This window comes from Hetaerina americana, unplaced genomic scaffold (assembly GCF_022747635.1).
Source record: "Hetaerina americana unplaced genomic scaffold, ioHetAmer1.1.p SCAF_9, whole genome shotgun sequence".
NCBI classification, from domain to species: Eukaryota; Metazoa; Arthropoda; class Insecta; order Odonata; family Calopterygidae; genus Hetaerina; species Hetaerina americana.
In genome coordinates this window covers 21,671,821-21,691,264 of record NW_027287538.1, presented here as the reverse complement: position 1 = coordinate 21,691,264, position 19,444 = coordinate 21,671,821, and the positions used below count along the sequence as shown (strand labels likewise).

The 19,444-nt window shown below is 37.0% G+C and overlaps 1 protein-coding gene across 1 annotated transcript; it reads right to left on the bottom strand.

Annotated features, from left to right (window-relative positions):
• Window positions 1-1,632: 1,632 nt before the first annotated feature.
• Window positions 1,633-19,221, bottom strand: LOC139699100 (macrosialin-like). The gene is made up of 5 exons (XM_071598118.1): window positions 19,107-19,221; window positions 18,051-18,538; window positions 11,971-12,196; window positions 5,268-5,471; window positions 1,633-3,041 (listed from the first exon to the last, which is right to left on the bottom strand). The coding sequence occupies exons 1-5, from the start codon at window positions 19,159-19,161 to the stop codon at window positions 2,899-2,901; spliced, it is 1,116 nt and encodes a 371-aa protein (XP_071454219.1). The 5' UTR covers window positions 19,162-19,221; the 3' UTR covers window positions 1,633-2,898.
• Between the last annotated feature and the right edge of the window lie 223 nt (window positions 19,222-19,444).

Here is a 19,444-nt window from a genome sequence, read left to right as displayed (position 1 = left end):
TTACTGCAACAGGTAATCAGTCAATTAGAGGTAGGTTTCTACTATCCCTGGGAACTAGTACAGATCCCCATGGACTTAAAAGCACTTTTGCAACTTGGGACATATTTTCCCTTAACTTTTTACCTTCTTCAGTTCTTTATTTTTGACATTTTATGCCATCCAAAACACCCACATTTTCTTCCCTTTCCAGTTTGGCAAACATCTATCACAGATTTCTATATCTTCTCCCTCCAATCCTGTTACCTTCCTTCCTCCTAACTCGACTCTCTTCTCTAACCACGCACACTCTGTTTGACATCCTCTTATCCAGTTAATTTTCTCTACCCTCCAAAGATTCCCCAATTTATATGGACCTTAAGTAATCAAGGATATTCATTTTTGAAAAAGTTGAAAGATATTAGAATTGCAAAGTTTAAAATAGTTGGGTAAGCATGCATTGCACCAATCATATTCCCTAGAGATATCAGAGACGAATAAAAGAGGTACTGATGAGTTAAGCAGCTCATTGATTTACAGTTGTTGGGACCTAATGGGGGATTGACGGAGGCATTGATTATTAGCTTGGCCTCATGTCTAAATGGTGCTTAGAGAAACAAGTCTGGATTAAATTTTGAAGCACGTACAATTCAACAACCCTCACGCCCAACATCCTTCAAGGGGGTGGAAAGCCTCTTCTCGTCCAGACGGCCTTCTCCTCTTACTTAATCCTAAATTAAAGAATACGCATCACAGTTACCACTCATTGCCAAAAGTGATCCCTCCAAGATATAAAACCAGTACCCGAAAAATATTCACATGTACCACCACCTCTCAAGGTAGGAACCTTAACTGTACACTACCATTCAAAGACATGCCCAGAATACATTAATAATGACCATCAATCTAAGAGTGTAAATATGGCCTAACATGAGCACCACCTTTGAACTGTACCTAATCCATCAGTTGCAAGATATAATAGCACACAGTTAAACTATAATGCAAAGAATTTTTAAGAAATCATTGAGGACTAAAACAATTATATACACCCGAGCACTAGAAGAATACTCAGTTAATGTAAATAGTAAAGAATTCAAAAAGAAGAATTGAGAAGTTAAGACTTTGAATTATGATGAAACTCTTGCAATAGTCCTGTGCAAAGGTAATCATGTTATTATCCAAGGGTTTTTTTCCACAATGTCAAAAGTCCATTACAAAAAAAATTTGATCTTCTTTAAGTGATTTATTTTTAATAAACCCCATGATATTCTAGTGTTTATCTCATGGGGTCTAACAAAAAAAAACCTTTAAATTAAACATTCAACAGAAGATCACCATGTGATTCTCATTCAGGTACACGCATAACTGTAGCAAGTAAAATAATGTGCATTATTAGATAAGGAAATACTTGCCACTGATTGAACACAACCAGAACACTGAATGTTATAAGTTCTTGTTTCTATTAACATTATTTGACCAACTCAAAATCTAGGGACAAAATCACTAGGTTTTGGACAAATTTTTAGGGCCGGACAATTCTAGAATACGGGAACTTGGAAAATGTACACATTTCACTATCAAGATTAATAAAACAGATTGAACAAAGGCATCAGCATTGGACATCATACCATTTGGGTTAGAAATGGCCCGTTTAAATACCTGTCAAATTTACTTTATTCCTTCAATATCTGTACAATCTGTACAAAATTATCAATTTAATACATATAATATTATTGTAATTTTTTTCAACACAATCCCAAATCCAAAAAAAAACAATCAATTACTATAAGAATAGATCAAATAAATTTCCATACATCTGCACAAAAACACTTAATATGATGAATTGTACAGCTTTATAACTAACAAAGTAAATGACAATAATAAAACCTAAGATTTAAGAAAGACAAATATAACTAATTTAATATCCTCATGGAATGAACAGATCCTGTGTAAGAGAAAACAAGCTTGGTATTTCAGCTTCAGCCATTCTCAACCGACCTCCCCTACATATTTACCAATTATTTAAGCCATATTTTTGTCATGGATTTGTCATTTTTGTAAAAAAAAAACGCGTTTCGCATTCGCACTTCAAAATAGGTTGTCAAATAATTTCGAGGCAGTTGGCAAAGTTTTATTATTTCCAAAAATTAAAAAAAAAATATCAAAGGGGGCTTCACAATCAGGACTAGAATATGAGCCTAGCATGCCAACAAATACCATCACTTAAAATTGCACATGAACCCAATTTAATGAAACAGTACGAAACAAAGCAACTGCTATAACTTGGGAAAATTTATGACTCAAGTAATATTCTACTGCAGCAATTGAAATCAGTAGCACGTTATATATTTATATTATTTATTTTTAACTTAAAAAAAAACTGAGAATTGCAAGTTAATACCCTAATTACTAAACATGAGAATATTTACAGATCACATCACACTTTTTTCTTTTTAAAACTATTATGATAACTATGCCAATTTCATAACCCCTGATTCAGGGCACAAAAATGACTTCATTCATTCACCCACCACGACAAAATGCACTCATAACAATGAAACAGCCGGGGCTAAAAACTATCTCAGATACTGCTTTACCTCTACAAAAAAAATCCCTCTTTTGTTCACAAAACCTCAATTATTTTCTTATATGCTTAATATATCACAAAAATTGATTTTATATCTTTTTAATTTTTTATCCTTTTCCATCCAATTTGGATATGGAATGCCATCATCTGTTGACTTTAGGGCAAGGCGAGACCAATGATATAAAGTTTACCAGCTTTTTTTTGACAGTCACACATGAGTTCATATTGCATGACAGATTAACTTCAACCCTCCAAACACATCCCACTCAACCAAATAAGTGAGCAGTCAAAACCAATTAATCCAAGTCCACTCAAAAAAAAAACAATTATCATTTTCACATTGAGAGATAACCACGAGCATGAGACCTCCTCCTGCCAACCAGATATGCAATCAGCACCCCTATGACCAACCCAGCCAACGCACAACCAACTGCAATCGGGACGATGTCAGAAGTATCCATTCCAGGACAGTCGTACACTGAAACATAAAGCAAAATTTTCCCAATGAAACAGTGCAACGGGTGTACACATCTGGAAAACCTCAACATAAAAAAAACAATGACAACGTTTTACCAATCATTTTAAGCAATTGGATTTAACATGCAATAAAAATTTTACTTTAACTTCGATACAATTCAGGCCGACTCACAAAAGAACATAATAACTTCAAAATGTTTAACATTCGTAATGAGCATTTATTCACTAGACTGCCTTTTTTTTACTTTTTTACATCTTGCACAGAATTTCCTCGCCTAAATTACAACCAGTTTCCTCCAGCCTACATGGGAGACAGGCCAAACAAATTTCCAATGATGTAATAATTATCACATCTCCTGTAGAGTAGCATCTTATGGCCACTCGTTTCAATTACTGATTTCTTTAAAGCAAACAATTGATAATTTATTAAGGGGAAAACATGAGAGAATAAGGAAAACAGTGAAGGCAGCACGTTTTAGATAACACATGAATGAACACTGAAATAACTGCCTGTGAAACACTTAACTTATCTTAAATCTTTTAACAAAAAAACCCAATATCCAACAACACTACGGTAAGCCCCTCTTTGACTCCACACAGTTCCTTCCACCCTTCATTCCAACAAAAATGCTTATCATGTTCCTCTCCCCTACTGCAATATTCCACATTCAAATGCCATTCAATCAACACACAACGCATCTTATCTTTCATGTCTCCTTATGATTTCGTCTAACAATTCCTTCTCTTCTCCTACCATACCTTACAATTTCCTCATGTTTTCCTTTCTGCCCACTTCACCTTCTCTTATCCTTCCCAACAGGTACTACAAATACCACCTTAATTTTGTCCTCGTTCTTGATAATAGTGCAAATCGCTTATGTAGATCACATGCCACACTTACACCCCGTTTTCGACTATCAATCATTTTACTTGTAATTTCTACGGTCATTTTCACTTTCTTATGGCTGTCTCCAGGGGGCTTTTTTTCTTTGGGGACATTTTTTTAAAACTATGCACTAAATATTATCAAAACTTTGCACAAAAAAATTACAATTAATATGCCTAAACAAGTTTGGAATTAATGAGCGATCATTTATTTATTGGGCATTAGTCTGACAACAGCACATTTTGGCCTTTACATTGGACTATTAACAAATGATAGCAATGGACACAATTGTAAACATCCATTCCCTAGGTAGAGGGAAAATCCACCCAGGCGGAAATGGAACCCATGACCTTTGGGTTGGCAGACAAAGATGTTACCCCATTGCCATGCTAGCAATGACACTATGATGCTAGCGGATTGAAAGCTAAACAAAAACAACTAGTAGGCACACAATCATTTCAGGAATTCCCCTCTCCTTGTCACTTGTTTTCCAAAAATTTGCTTGTCAAACAACATTTTCGGGCAAAATATTTTTGCATATCATGCAAATTACTCCCCGCAGGAGGTGCTCGTTATGTGAGTTTCTGCTGAATTTATTCTTATCCCATACCTTTCACACTGAGTGTGTGCTAAGAAATGCTTGCAACCACTAGGCTGACATACAAACTAGACCTTGGTCAACAGCAAACTTAACTGATTTTACGAATTTCCCACTGACTTTTATTCTTTTCACCAGTTCTTCCCATGTCTCTTCGATCATTTCCTCCACATGAACGTTGAACAGTACCAGTGATAATGGACAACCCTGCCTTACTCCTCTTTCCAACACCGCCCCCCATCCAGACTCCCAGTTCCCCACTCACACCTGAACAATCTGAGACATGCATTGGTTGTGGATAAGTTTCCTTTACCTCCAATCCATTCCTATTTACATTTGTCTTACAACAAATTTATCAAATTTAATAACTTAGATCAGGGATATTCTCCATGCGTATCTGGGAATGAGTAATTTCAGAACATACAAATTCTAATTTCAAGTTTAATGACAAAATAAATGCTTCAATTTAATTCCATTGCACACCTTCATTGTTCTATTTTATTCATGAACTCAACACACTTGTTTTGTGAGGAAATTTCATTCAGGAAAAGCACTTGAGATATACATAGCAGTTAGAACTGGTCTTAATTCTAAATTAAAGTTAGGGGAAAAATCAAAATGTCAGGCTGCTCTCGAATTAAGTCCAACATACTGCTTCATTTCATTATGAATCTAATGGAAACTCAAAGGGTTGACAAATATAAACCATTTGTTTTATTACTTCAAAAGACTGAAAAACTTACCAGTTCCAAAATTTCCAGAGGTGCTGTTCACAAAGGCTTGTAGTTGGACTTTGGAGAAGGCCAGAATAGCACTCCTGTCTGAAGCATTCACTTCCGAGAGGTTGACACTGACCTTATGGGAGCACTTATAAGAGCTTCCAATCGGAACGGCTTCAACAGCGAACAATCCGGACCCATTCCCTTGGTAATGCACCATTCCTTTCACTGAAACAAGAAAAAAGGGAAACAATAATAGCAATATTATCGTTTGACTCCCCGATCATGGAATCTCAGGGACTCGAAATTTTACCCAAGCAAAGAAAATTAATAGAGCATCAAAAGGAATTTCCTTATTCTTGTAGCAAAAACATATTTCCTGACCACCAACCCATTGTATGTATTATAGAAGATAAAGGGATTTTTATAAATCAATGCATGTTGTTTCATGCAGATACTCACATAAAGAACACAGTTTAATAAGCCAAATGAAAATATTAAATGCATCAAAAGCAAGTGAACACTCGGGAATTAACAGTAACCCTTGGAATACAACGATGTCAAAGTGTAAATACGCATTAATGGATGACTCCATTAATGGTTACTGCAGTGTAATACCCCCCAATTTCTTTGAATAACCTTATGAAGTAAATGGTCATGCACAGTGTACTAATTCACAATTCCCCTTTCCACCTTCTTACCATCTTAACTCACCTATTACATTCAAAACATTTCTTGAATAGTATGGGGGAAAACCATAAATAACATACCATCTTCCTTTAGCCCTTTACACTTAATTAACATTTTTTTTGTATTTAATTAAGGCAATGCAACCACATTGGCTGTAAGTTGTTCCAGTTCCTTAAAAAAGTTTAACGCTCACGGAATGGCCAAATGCATTTTTACAAAGCAATGGAATGAATAGCAACCAACAACTATTTCGTACTGAGTTGCTTACTTGGAAAGGAAGAGAATATTTCCCATGGGACTATCTGATACTTGCTTACACACATACATGTATGTGCATGGCAAGGCCATATGCAGTCTAGTATAAATGACAACTACCTAAAATGCACTCTGATGAATAATTATAAGAAATATTCCTACAGCTGTGTCTCAATTTTCTTGAGTAATTGTGACTAAGATTAACTCATTTTATGATACACTCATACAACAAAAAGGTAATGTAATAACATGAATTCAGATAAAAATATTTCATTTACATTCCTTGACACTGCATTACAAAATGAAATTTGAGGTCCAACACTTAATCAACAACATAACAGCGAGCTGGACATGTAATGTAATGAAGAATTTCAATTGTGACAGAAACATTCTACATTAGGCTGTAAGCTCAAAAATATCCAGCAGTACTAGGGAATTGATTTTACTATTCTGTAGCAATGATTAAGATTGGATTTTTTCAATACAAGGGTTAGAATTTTCATAGCGTGAAGAATGTTATGTTTAAGCCTGTAAACAAGTCAAATATGAGCCAAACTTGTCAACAAGGCAAAGACCTAGTTTAAACAATCCAGTACAAGTTCAAAGGTAAAGTTTCTCAGCTGTCTCAGATGAACCTGATCCAAATAGATGGTTAACCTACCACGACAAACATTAAGGTGAAATTATAACCATCCAAAGGCCCCAGGAGAAGCAAAAAATGTAGACTATCTACTATATTTAAAAGCAGCACATTCATGAATATGTCATTGCAGTCATATTAACACGAGATCTGATAAGTGGAGCTGCATTCAAGATTTTTAGGTTAAGGAAATTAAGAGAGAAAATGAAGTACATGGTTGATTCAAATGGTTCACGGATTGCTTAAATGACACTTCATTGCACAAAAGGAACATTTGGTACCCCACAGAGAGAGAGATTACATTTCCCATGAGCTTTGCAGAATACAAAAGATATCTATGAAATCATTAAAAATATTTATCTATGAGGTGATTGCATTAGAAGAATATTGGAAAGCCTAAGTTTAGGGCATAACAGATTTCATGGATAATTTGGCCCGAAAACATAAAAAGCCTGAAACATTCTTATTGGATACAAAAAAGAGAACTCCACACAAATTGAACACTGCATAATTGAGTCCTTGAGTCCATGCACAGTTTGCGTTTATGTCATTATTACCAGACAATACACGATTAAACTAGCATTTATTTGCTTCTCCAAACAAAAAAACACAAATGGACATCCAACATTACAATACACCCCCTCTTCTATTCAGAATACTTCATTCCAACATCCCTATCCTATTCCTGCCCCTTTCTCATTTGTCAAAAGTTCTCCCCTATATCACAGTCTTCAACATCCCACTGCCAATCAATATGCTTTTTTTACCACCTTATTATTTCTCCAAACAATCCCACTCTCTCCCTACCCCCCCAACCATACCTAGCACCTCCTCATTTGTTTTCCTTTCTGTCCACTTGACCTTCACCAAACCCACATTCCAAAAGCCTCTAATCTATGGCTATAAACCTGGTTCAGTGACCATGTTTCCACACCGTACGTAACTACACTGCACATTCAAGTTTTCATGAGCATTTTTTTAACATTTACCCAATTTCAATGCGTAAAAATCATTTTCCTCGACCGGGATCCTGATCAAGACGAATGATTTTTACACTCCGAAGCTTGTTGAATTGAAATGCATATTAGCAAATGACTCCGTTAAAAGTTACTGTTGCAGCACCTCCTGCAGTTTCTTGGAATCCTTACTCAACACCCCTCTTTGTCAATTCCCTCCTTGTAAAAGCTTCTTTGCTTAATGTAACTCTTTCCCCTTCTGTCTCTACTGATTTGACCATTTTGGTCCAAAACACTCCCGAGATACGTTAACTGTTCCACCTGCTCCAATTTTTACCATTTTAATTTTTAGATTAGCCTTCCCCTTCTGCAAAATCACATTACCTTTGTTTTATTTACACTGATTATCCACACCGTACGTAACTACACTGCACATTCAAGTTTTCATGAGCATTTTTTTAACATTTACCCAATTTCAATGCGTAAAAATCATTTTCCTCGACCGGGATCCTGATCAAGACGAATGATTTTTACACTCCGAAGCTTGTTGAATTGAAATGCATATTAGCAAATGACTCCGTTAAAAGTTACTGTTGCAGCACCTCCTGCAGTTTCTTGGAATCCTTACTCAACACCCCTCTTTGTCAATTCCCTCCTTGTAAAAGCTTCTTTGCTTAATGTAACTCTTTCCCCTTCTGTCTCTACTGATTTGACCATTTTGGTCCAAAACACTCCCGAGATACGTTAACTGTTCCACCTGCTCCAATTTTTACCATTTTAATTTTTAGATTAGCCTTCCCCTTCTGCAAAATCACATTACCTTTGTTTTATTTACACTGATTCTCATCCCATATCTATCGCGCTAAATTTCCAATTCACTCAAAACCAGGGCTGCAATGATTACTAAAATGAATTCTGAGGATGGTAGGCATGTTTTGTGCTCATGGGCATCTTGCTGGGGGGCTACAGGGCATCTTGCTGTACGTCCAAATATCCTTTTGCCCAGCATGTCTTTTGACATCACAGACAACTACCAAAATAATATAATTTATGCAATTTTCATTGTCAAGGGATCCGTAATCTCCATTGTCTGGAAATGACATAGACAAGTTCCAGTCATAAGCACATGTAATCAAACCATTTGAAAACTAAAACACCTAACTGCACCCTAAAAGAATATCATGATCAAATCACTGCTCTCATGATAGATGATGGCCTAACATTTTCCAAACATCCTTAGTAGCAACTATCAGAATAATATGTACATTTGGATAAATCAAAGGGCTAATGTAAACGTCCAGTCAGATTAAGACAGTCAATTACTCCAAGTCTTTTCAGGAAGTTTGGAATGCAAAAACGTTACTTGGTAGCATCCAGCACTTTTAAAAACTACATGGACTCAGGCAATTCCTGTGTTTATTTCTTCACGTCACCACACAACCAATAACTTGCCTAGTAAACAACACCAACACATCACTTAAGACACCAGCAGAACCTTCTGTTATGCATCCAAAGCACCAAAACATCCCATTGCCTGCGGTACTTTTAAAAAACAGACTCCTCATATTTCCTTCATTGACTCTTTGACAATTTCACTTGCACTTTTTAGCATTCGTACAAAACTCTCACAGCAATGAGGTATTCTACACACAGACACATGCACGTAATCCATTTTCCTTGTATTTATGTGGTAACATGGCTTATGCTGAGGCCATTGTAAACCATTTTCAAAACTGTTAACTGAACAAGAGTTATTCTTCAAAGACAATGCGGGATATGCTGCAACAGTAACTTTCAACAAAGAGTCATCCTTAAATGCACATTAGGGATCCCTGTCATGGGAAATTGTTCTTACACTTTGAAATCGTTGCACTTAGGAGAGTCATTATAGTTGTGCACTGACCGGGACCAAAATAAAGCTTTACATCAAGATTTCCCTATTACATCCACTTGTAAATTAATACATTAAATATAAAATGAAAATTTCCACATTTATATTTAATGGAATACAAGAGGCATTACTGCTGTATCAAGCAGTAAGAAAGTTCCTCGTAGTAGTAGTGTTTAGGGGAGGTGACCGACAGCTGAGGTCATTTGCGTCATTAGGGATGGACAGGAAAGGATAAAGTTTAACGTCTCATCCGCAGTTTAACGTCCCATCCGGCGGACGGCGTACTCACTCAAAGTGCCCTCCACAAAGCACCTCAAGTAGGGATCGAGATACTTCTGAAAAATATTCAACACCGCCGGGATTTGAACCCGCGCCCTCTGGGGGGGAAGCCAGTACGTTAGCCCCCACACCATCTCAATCCCCCAAGTTTTCAACTTCCCACAGAGATTGATAGTGTTCTGCTAGCTCCTTGGCCATAAAGATTTAGGCTCGCATTTTGTACAAATTGTATTTGGCCGCTGTGGTTTGTTTCCTTCTTCTGGCTATGGGTGGAACGAAACGCACTGTTCCCATCCTTAATGACATCGTATGGCTGCTTTCCCTTCTATCCTTTTAGATTTGTTGTTTAGATTTGAATCCACTTATGTCTGATCAGTAGTGAAACAGTTTGGACTTCTTCAGGACCAAAAATAATAAAGCTAATTTTGAGAATGTTGTAAAGAAAGTTAACAATTTGCATGATTAGCCAAAAATGTACTCGTGAGAAAGTTGGTCCCACTGGTTTTTGTGGGATAATGATCCACCTCAACTGATTTCTTGCTATCACCATCACAGAATTGTTATTCAGTGCATCGTTCTGTTTTGACTTTATGTAGTTACTATGAAGTGATGTATTGCCCATTTAAATTGTTCATCTCTGGAATTTCATAGCACCACATCATAAATGAAGAGAATGATGTGATTCCCATTTAAATCCTCAGGGCATTGTTCAGGTCGGTGAGAAATTGCACAACCATCTCATTTTATAAGTTTCTTAATATGTGAATGTACCTCCAATAAATATGCATCATACATATATACATTAATCAGTAACCTTTCTGAAAGATGCCATCTTGTTTATCTGTAAAGGTATAACAGTTGCTATTTTTGCCATTAATAGTACTGGGAGAAACTTATATGAATCAATAAAGCTTTTATTAATTCAGAAACATCTATTTCAATCAAGGAAACGGAAGGAATCAAATTATTAATCTGCCATTCATTCATGCTATTACTTGAATATGACCTCACTCACTATTAATGGGACAGAAAATAAGCTGTAACCCACCAGTTAGCAATGTAATAAATGTATAATAAAAATTCTCCAATCCAATTCCCTAAATTTCTGACTCAATGCAATTATGCTAGATGCAAAACCTATTCCATCTTTGTCACAAATTCCCTTCTGCAACAGCACCTGCTCAAATATTTGCCGTCCCTGCAGACTTCTTCCTGCATTTCTTGATATCTCAATAGGCTATTAAAGTTTGTGATTATAACTCTTGAACAAATAGAGGAACTTTCTGGGGAACGAGATGGTGAGGTGGCTATCGTGCTGGTTTCCCACCCAGAAGGCCCGGGTTCAAACCCTGGCGGTGTTGAATATTTTTCAGTGGTATCTCGATCCCTACTTGAGGTGCTTTGTGGAGGGCACTTTGAGTGAGTACGCCGTCCGTCGGATGGGACGTTCAGCTGTGAACCCCTTTGCGCCTTTCGTAAAGAGTAGGCTAATGCCAACGCCGGGTTTCTCTCCGCCCTTCATCCTTTCCTGTCCATCCCCTATGGCGCAAATGATTTCAGCTGTCGGTCGCCTCCCCTCAAAACTACTACTACTACTACTAGTTGAAAACTTTTCTTCCATGTACTCAAGTCAAGCGGTAACTATGAAATCATTCACACAGTTACCATCACTTTTAGAAATACATTAAATAATAAATAACCTCAACAGCAATTTCTAATCTTAACTATTACTTCCATTTATTACAGAGAGACTCGGGAGCACACTTCTTTTGTTAATTGTGAAATATGTTAGAATGACAATCACACTTGGAAATTTCTACATGATTGATGGACTTGAAAATGTTACAACTCAGATGTTCAGGACTGATAAAATTTGTCCAATTAGGAAAAATTATAGCAAATTCACCCTGAAGCACACTTGATTTTCCACTGAGATATCCTGATGGACATGAAATGTTACCTCAAACAGGAGCTTACAACACATTACCTTTAATAAAAAAAATACGTGTATCTTACCTGTGTTATTGGGGAAGGCATCACCAGAAACATTCTGGGTCAGGTACAGCCGAGTGATGTTGAAAGTATTGCTTTCATCGTAACGTTTGAAGGTGATATCCAAGTAGTTGGTGTTGTTGCTCCACCAAAGTCTCACCTGGGTGATGTTGCTCTTAATAGATTCATCATCACATTTTCCAGTTAAGTTGGCATTCTTAGCCAGATTCAGCTGACCCCATTCCAGTGTCTGGAAAAACAAACGTACGGAAAAAAATTCAGTCTAAATGTATGAGACTTCCTCATTACAAGACATCTACATATTAAAAATATGAACAACAAATGTAGATGGGTAGGCAGAACTTTTAAAGTGTATTCTTATACAGCGCTAAATAACTCAATAGATGGAGTACTTTTAAAATGTACGAGGATAAGTCAAAAAATAAGTCTTAAATGATCAGAAAGACAAATGCAGGAGCTGCTATGAACAACATTTCATGGGTAACATCCACCATACAGTCCACGGACTTAGCCCCAGTCATTTTTATCTGTTTGGGCCCCTATCAAATCATTTCGGTGGCAGATGCTACGTAAACAAATGATATCTTTGCTGCTGGCAATCAAGGACTTCTAAAGAGATGGGATTAGCAACTCTAAATGTACGAGGGTCATCCGGAAAGTAGTACCCGTTCGTGCCGCATGAAGTGCTGACGACGCGAGTAGCCGCTGGACGAGGTCAGATAGCTTCAGTGGCTTGTCTGCCTTCTCTGAGCCAAGTTGCGTGACGCTAGCATTGCCTGTGTTGTTTCTGTGATTGTTTACAATGTTTAAAAAAATTGAGAACGCCGCCAGTTGTGAAGTGAGGGCAGTGATTAAATTCCTCAATGCAAGAAACGTTCGCCCATGTGATATTCATCGCCAATTAAAGGAGGTGTATGGAGACAATGTAATGGACGAGTCGTCTGTTCGGCGGTGGTGTCGCAACTTCAACATGGGGAGGGGGAACACACACGACGATGAGCGTTCGGGGAGACCGTCTGTCATTACAGACCAACTGGTGAGCTCAGTTGACGAATTCGTGAGGAACGATCGGCGCGTCACAATTGATGACATCTGTGAGCATTTTCCCAATGTTTCTCGAACAATTGTTCATGAAATTGTTAAACACCATCTGCATTATGCAAAAATTTGTGCAAGATGGGTCCCTCGCGTATCTCAATGAGCTGGCGGCGAAGGACTATGCAGCAGGAATACAGAAACTTGTCACACGTTATGACAAATGCCTTAATTTGCTTGGAGATTATGTTGAGAAGTAGTTTAAAGTATCCTCTTTCAAATAAAATTTTTTATGTTTGTTAATATTTACTTTTGTGTCTTTATTTCACGAACGGGTACTACTTTCCGGATGACCCTCGTACAACTGGGTGAATATGAAGTAAAGTGAAATAAATTTCAAAAAGATACTTTGATTGCTTATATACCTCTATCCAGTCTTATACGTTATTTATTGACTTACCCTCTTAAAATTAAGATTATGATAGAGGAATATGTATATATAAAACATGAAATAACCCTCTTACAACAACAAATATCCTAATTCCATTTAATCCTAATTTGTTTCATTTCTACTTGTTTTTGACATAGTCTCCTTGAGTAATCACTAATACAATATTTTTATTAAAACATACCATAATCTTACTAAAAGTAAAATGCTTATTTATGCATAGAAAGAAGGTGGCTTCTGCCATACTTAGAAAAATACTGAGCAATTCACATAGCAACAAGCATTTTGCACATATTATTGGGTGGGTATTTCATCTTATACAACTGGTTTTTTTAGGCTCATCCCAACTTTTAGTCCAGCTCTATATCCTCCTTAATTTCTCTTCTTACATCTTTTCCCAACCACCTAATCTTGAACTAATCCTTCTGTCCTTTCCTGTAATATCTGCCTACCACTCCCAAAATCACCCATCCAATTCTCCTATTGTTAACTTTCAAGGGCCTGCTAAGTTACACTTTCCCCCAGCATCTGAAACAGTCTATGGTCCTCAATTTTGATCTTAATTTATGAATACATTACAAGAATCATTTTTATTATTAATTTATTTATGATTTTACTGCAATTTAAATAAAAATGCAGTTTAAGAATGTCACTTATTCTCTGCCTCTTACTTGAATCTCCTTACTGCCCAAAAATTACCCAACAATAATCATGTGCGACACTTTCAGTAAATAAAATTAAAATTTTTAACTGCAATATTCTTCTGAGATTAGTACTCATATCAACAATTATCAAGGAGTGCAAGGTGGGCAGAGGGCTAGGATATGATCTTACTCACTAGTTTTAACACATGCCCAAATAAAACCTTTGATGAGGAGGGAAGGGTTTGGACTGACAGTAGGCTAGAAGTTAATTAGGACAATTTTTTAAAAATGGACAAGCTTTAGCTAGCCATTCACAGAGACTAAGTTAAAAAGTACCTATCAAATGATGGGGAAGGATAAGAATTGTGGCGGTCAGAAACGTGCTTCTTCAAAAAGGAGGGAGTAAAGGAATTCTCAAAAACAAAGGCCTATTAAAAGATGCTTTGATTTGGAAGAGAGCATAGTATTGATGTAAAACATATTTGTTGAGAGAGGACATAGTGATGAATGAAATGTGGAATTTATTGGAGAGGTGAGGAAGTATTTTCGATGGAGACTCATATCACCCAGATATGTGAACAGACGAAGATATTATGAAGCCATAGAGTATTGAAGACAGCAACTACACAAGGCGTGCTTAAAAAGGCAACATGCATTCAATTTTTGATTATTTAGTCTAGTTGTACTGGTACACATGTCCCAAACATTTATTTAGTTTCAACAATATTTAGTTTTTTATTCTGCTGCTGTTTTGGAATGGTCGGCAATTTTCTGCTAACAAAAAAAAAATGGATCAAAGACTTTGAATCAAATTATGTGTAAAAAACAGATTTAAGTGCTCCAAAAACACTTGAAACGTTGACAGTGGCATACGGAGAGTCTGCTCGGAGTAAAAACATATTTACAAGTGGTACAGACTCTTCCAAGATGGCCAAGAAGATGCCAATAATGAACCCTGTTCAGGATGCCCCAGCACGTCAACAAACGGATGAAAACGTTGAAGCAGTGAAGAAAAGTGTCTTGAAAAATCATCAAATCGCTATAAGAAAAGTTGCCAAGGATGTTGGCTACCAGTTGGATATCAGTAGGCTATGCCAAACATGCCTTGTGTCATGCAATTTTTTTGTATGTTTTGGGCATGAGACGTGTGTCAGCACAGTTATTTCTGAAACTGCTTTATTTAGACCAGAAGAACTGTTGCATGAACGTCACTCAGGAGCTGTTGAATGACGTTAATGATGATTCTGATTTGCCCACAAGGATGATGACTGGTGACAAATCAAGGGTAAATGGTTACGATGTCAAACCCGAAGCCCAATTGTCCAAATGGAAGAACCCAGCAGAACCAAGACCGAAAAAAGCAAGCCAAGTTTGATCAAATTTCAGGGTCTTGCTCACTGTTTTCTTCTATTACCGTGACGTAGTGCTTCAGGAGTTCTTACCACAAGGTCGTGCAGTCAATAAGGGGTATTACCTTGAAATTATGCACCAAGCACAAGAAGCAATAAGAAAAATGTGTCTGGAATTGTGGATAAACTATTCATGGCTTTTAGCATCACGATTATATACCTGCTCACTCATCTCATTTTGCTTGTGAGAGATTTTTTACCCAAAAACAACACCACAATTTTGTCTCAGCCACCATATTCACTGGATTTTGCCCCGTGAAACTTTTTTCCTGTTCACAAAACTAAGAGAAACTAAGAAAGGAAGGAGATTTGCAACGATTGAGGAGATAAAGACTGCATCTGCTGGAAGAGCTATAGCTAAAGAGTAAGGCTATACCAAAAAGTCCCTCGGCTACATACGTTTTGAAGGGAACTTCTGATTTTTTGACTTTATAAGAACAACTTCTGTGAATATATGTAATACCCTCTGCTCTCACTCAGCCTAGGCTGAGTCCATTCAATCATAATGAGAGAAACCACAGGGATGATTACAAAAGTGTGACCAACCCTTGAAAGTCATTTCTAATGACTTTGGGTTTGTAATACAAATATTTTGTGCTGCATTTTACCATTAATGTTAGATATATGTATGGGGGGAGACAATGGTTGCCATCTGGATGGGGAGGGGTTTCAAAATTTTCAAATTTGTATGAACACAAGAAAAGGAGCCTGCTATGTTCATTCCACATGCCTCCTAGAATGCCCACTTATAGATTTCAATTCCTGACTTTTCACAACAAACTGTGCTGTCCTCATCTTTTCCTACAACCTGTGTGCCTGTGACTGGTATAACTTACGACAGGACAGCTTAATTTAATGGTATGTTGAAATGAAATTACTCACTTAAAAAAGTTAATAATTTCATTTCAACATGTAATGTAAATTTCAAGAAGTTATGCCACAGGCAACAAATTTTAGGCATTTTTCGACCAACCTTGTTTGAGTGAAGAACAACATCAAACTTGAATAAATTTCACAACCACACTTGGTAAGAAAATGATGAATATTTACAGACTTACTCTAAATTTTCTCTACAGATTTGACAACCTGGATTATTACAAGTACATCAAATCTACCTTTTGAGCAGATTTTGGTGGTTTTAAAGACAATAGAAAAGGGTTGGGGTTTGACCCGAGAAATTGTATTAGATGAAAAGCAAACCATTACAATTCAAACCTCTAAAATAGGCAATTAGGCCACCCGGGTTAAAAAAACAAGGGAAACCAACTCCTATTTGTAGACAGCAAATTATTTCGAAACATATCAAAACCCAAGGAGCTTGTCTGGGGTGTGTAACGATATAAACTGACCTATCCAACATACCAAACAGCCGGTGGTTGCTGTAGATCATAGATGCAACAGCAGTCAATAAGGAAGCTTCAAAATACTTCCCTTTGGATACGAGAAACTATTTTCGGGTATGGATTCCATGTCTTCATCAATTAAATACTTCAATTTGACACATTCCCCACTCCAATGACAACCCTACATTTTGCAAATGAGACGGTTATTGCAAAAGTAATGAAATTTAAAAAAATAAATATTGATTCAGCCACAAATTCCATTTCCAAGGAGTGGATGCAGTGACCAACGCAGAACATTGGAAAAAAAACACCAGCCAATTCATCAAGGTTACATGGGTCAAAACACTTTTGATAGCTCTTCATCACACTGATGTTACACTGAAACCATTTAAAAACCAGAACAGTGAGAGTCACAAGAACGAAACTGACGACAACACTAGAAATATTCAAGAAATAACACCCATCCACCCAACATGATCAAACTTTCCTACCTCGTCACTGGAAGCTACGACGTCCTGGATTGTGAAACCAGATCACCATGCAACATTTTCATTACACCAGTGGTTTACTAAATGAATGGCGAGGATACGAATTGTAATCTCGTATTTTTGGCGGAATAAATTATTCACAATATGGTGGTAATCAGAACACTCAAAACAGATTAACCATTCCATTAATGAAAATATTGCTAGTCATATAGTTATCATTACTGTCATTTCCGTGCAACGAAAAATGCCTAATAAGGGACTTGGCTCCCAAGAAACATTTGATTAACACGAAAAATAACGGGGATGCCCAAACCGTTGCCACTATGAAGTTTGGTATGTAATTACCATTATCAACATTCTATTGCTTCGTAGCGCATAAAATTTGTTCCATTTTCCACACATTACAGTTCAAATAGGCCTTACTAAGACTATAAAAAATGATGACAAAAAGTCTTTCAACGTAATATCAACCCGACAACCATTCTTTCTAAAAAAAAAGAAAATATTTTTAACCAAGGAAAAATCAGAACGGACCATGCAGTTTAAGTGACAATAACTGGGTACAATGTGTTCCCTGAGAAAATTCACCATACGCGTAAAGATGGACATCATTAAATCAACAGAGCTCCTGTTTCTCAAGAAACATGGGGGCATTGCCTTAAATTAGCCATTTTTATTAACTATTGAGTTGATGATCAAATGGAAACTTCGCTTACCTTATTAACCGTGGATATATAAGGGATCTTCATGCGTAGAGCCATGCGCATAATAACACATGTCAGATTTGTGCTGGAATTACTTAATGCCCATGATCCAACTTCTGGCTCGGGGAGAGGTGCCGGTGGTGGTACTGGGGGTGCAGCTGTTGTAGGGGGTATTGAGGTTGTCGACGGTGCAGTGGTCGTCGATGTAGTAGTTGTCGACGGTGCTGGGGTGGTGGATGGAGTTGATGGGGTGGTGGATGGAGTTGTTGGGGTGGTGGATGGAGTTGTTGGGGTGGTGGATGGAGTTGTTGGGGTGGTGGATGGAGTTGTTGGGGTGGTGGATGGCTTAGTGGTGGTTGACGGTTTCGGGGTGGTCGTAGGAGTTGGGCTAGGCTCGACAGTCGTAGTATCTTCCGAAGGTGTGGTAGTAATTATTACGGGAAGATCAATTGCTTCGGTTGCAGGTGCATCGGTGGGGTTAACTCCATCACCACTTGACCCTACAAAAAATATTAAAATTTATAACAGCTCAATGAGAAGAAACATTAAACGACCACAATTAAGAAGCAGATATCACATCGTGGTGACAACCAATGACTTATCAAGGGACTACACTTACAATTATTCACAAGAAACAATGTAAGTTATTACACTAATGTACACCATTGCGAAAGATACTATCTTCAAATCAAAATAGTGGCTGGGCTGGACTAGAATAACTACCCTCACCACATAATCATACAATTAAGTCCTCAAAAACCGGGATGAATTGAAAATATCAGAACGACTATTTAAGGGCGACTTGTAATTTTCTGCTGCGTATGCACAACATTCAGAGTGACCTGTAAGTTCGGTTTCATTTGGACGAATAATTATGTTAAGTTACGTTGTACTGTCGGTTACAATCACACAGTCAAACCTTATTTATCGCATGGCTTTTCCCTACTACAAATCTAGTCTTTCTAGAGCCTTCTTTGTCAGCCATTAAAACTATATCTTTTCATATAATTTTAGGTTAATAAATACACGTTATTGTTAATTTCAAAATAAAGACTCGATTAGACTTACCTTGTGCTATTATCAAACAGAAAAAAAAGCCAACAATGTAAAATTTTGCAGACATCGTGCTCTACCTTCCTTTAATTACAGTACTACCGTTCCCTCTGAGATATGTTCTCGTGACTACTCCGCTCTTTAAGTTGCTGTTACCTAGTGAAACATACTTTCATAAATATTATTTCCCTTTATATCCTTATAAATATGTGAAAATAGCAAATAATAGGGAAAAATGCGATATTTTAAGTTTTAAATGATTGTCTTTTTCTTTCATTTTTAGGTATTTAAGAACAAATACCATGGGGACGTTTCGGGAACAGCCACCGAAAAACATGAGCGGTAAATTTGAA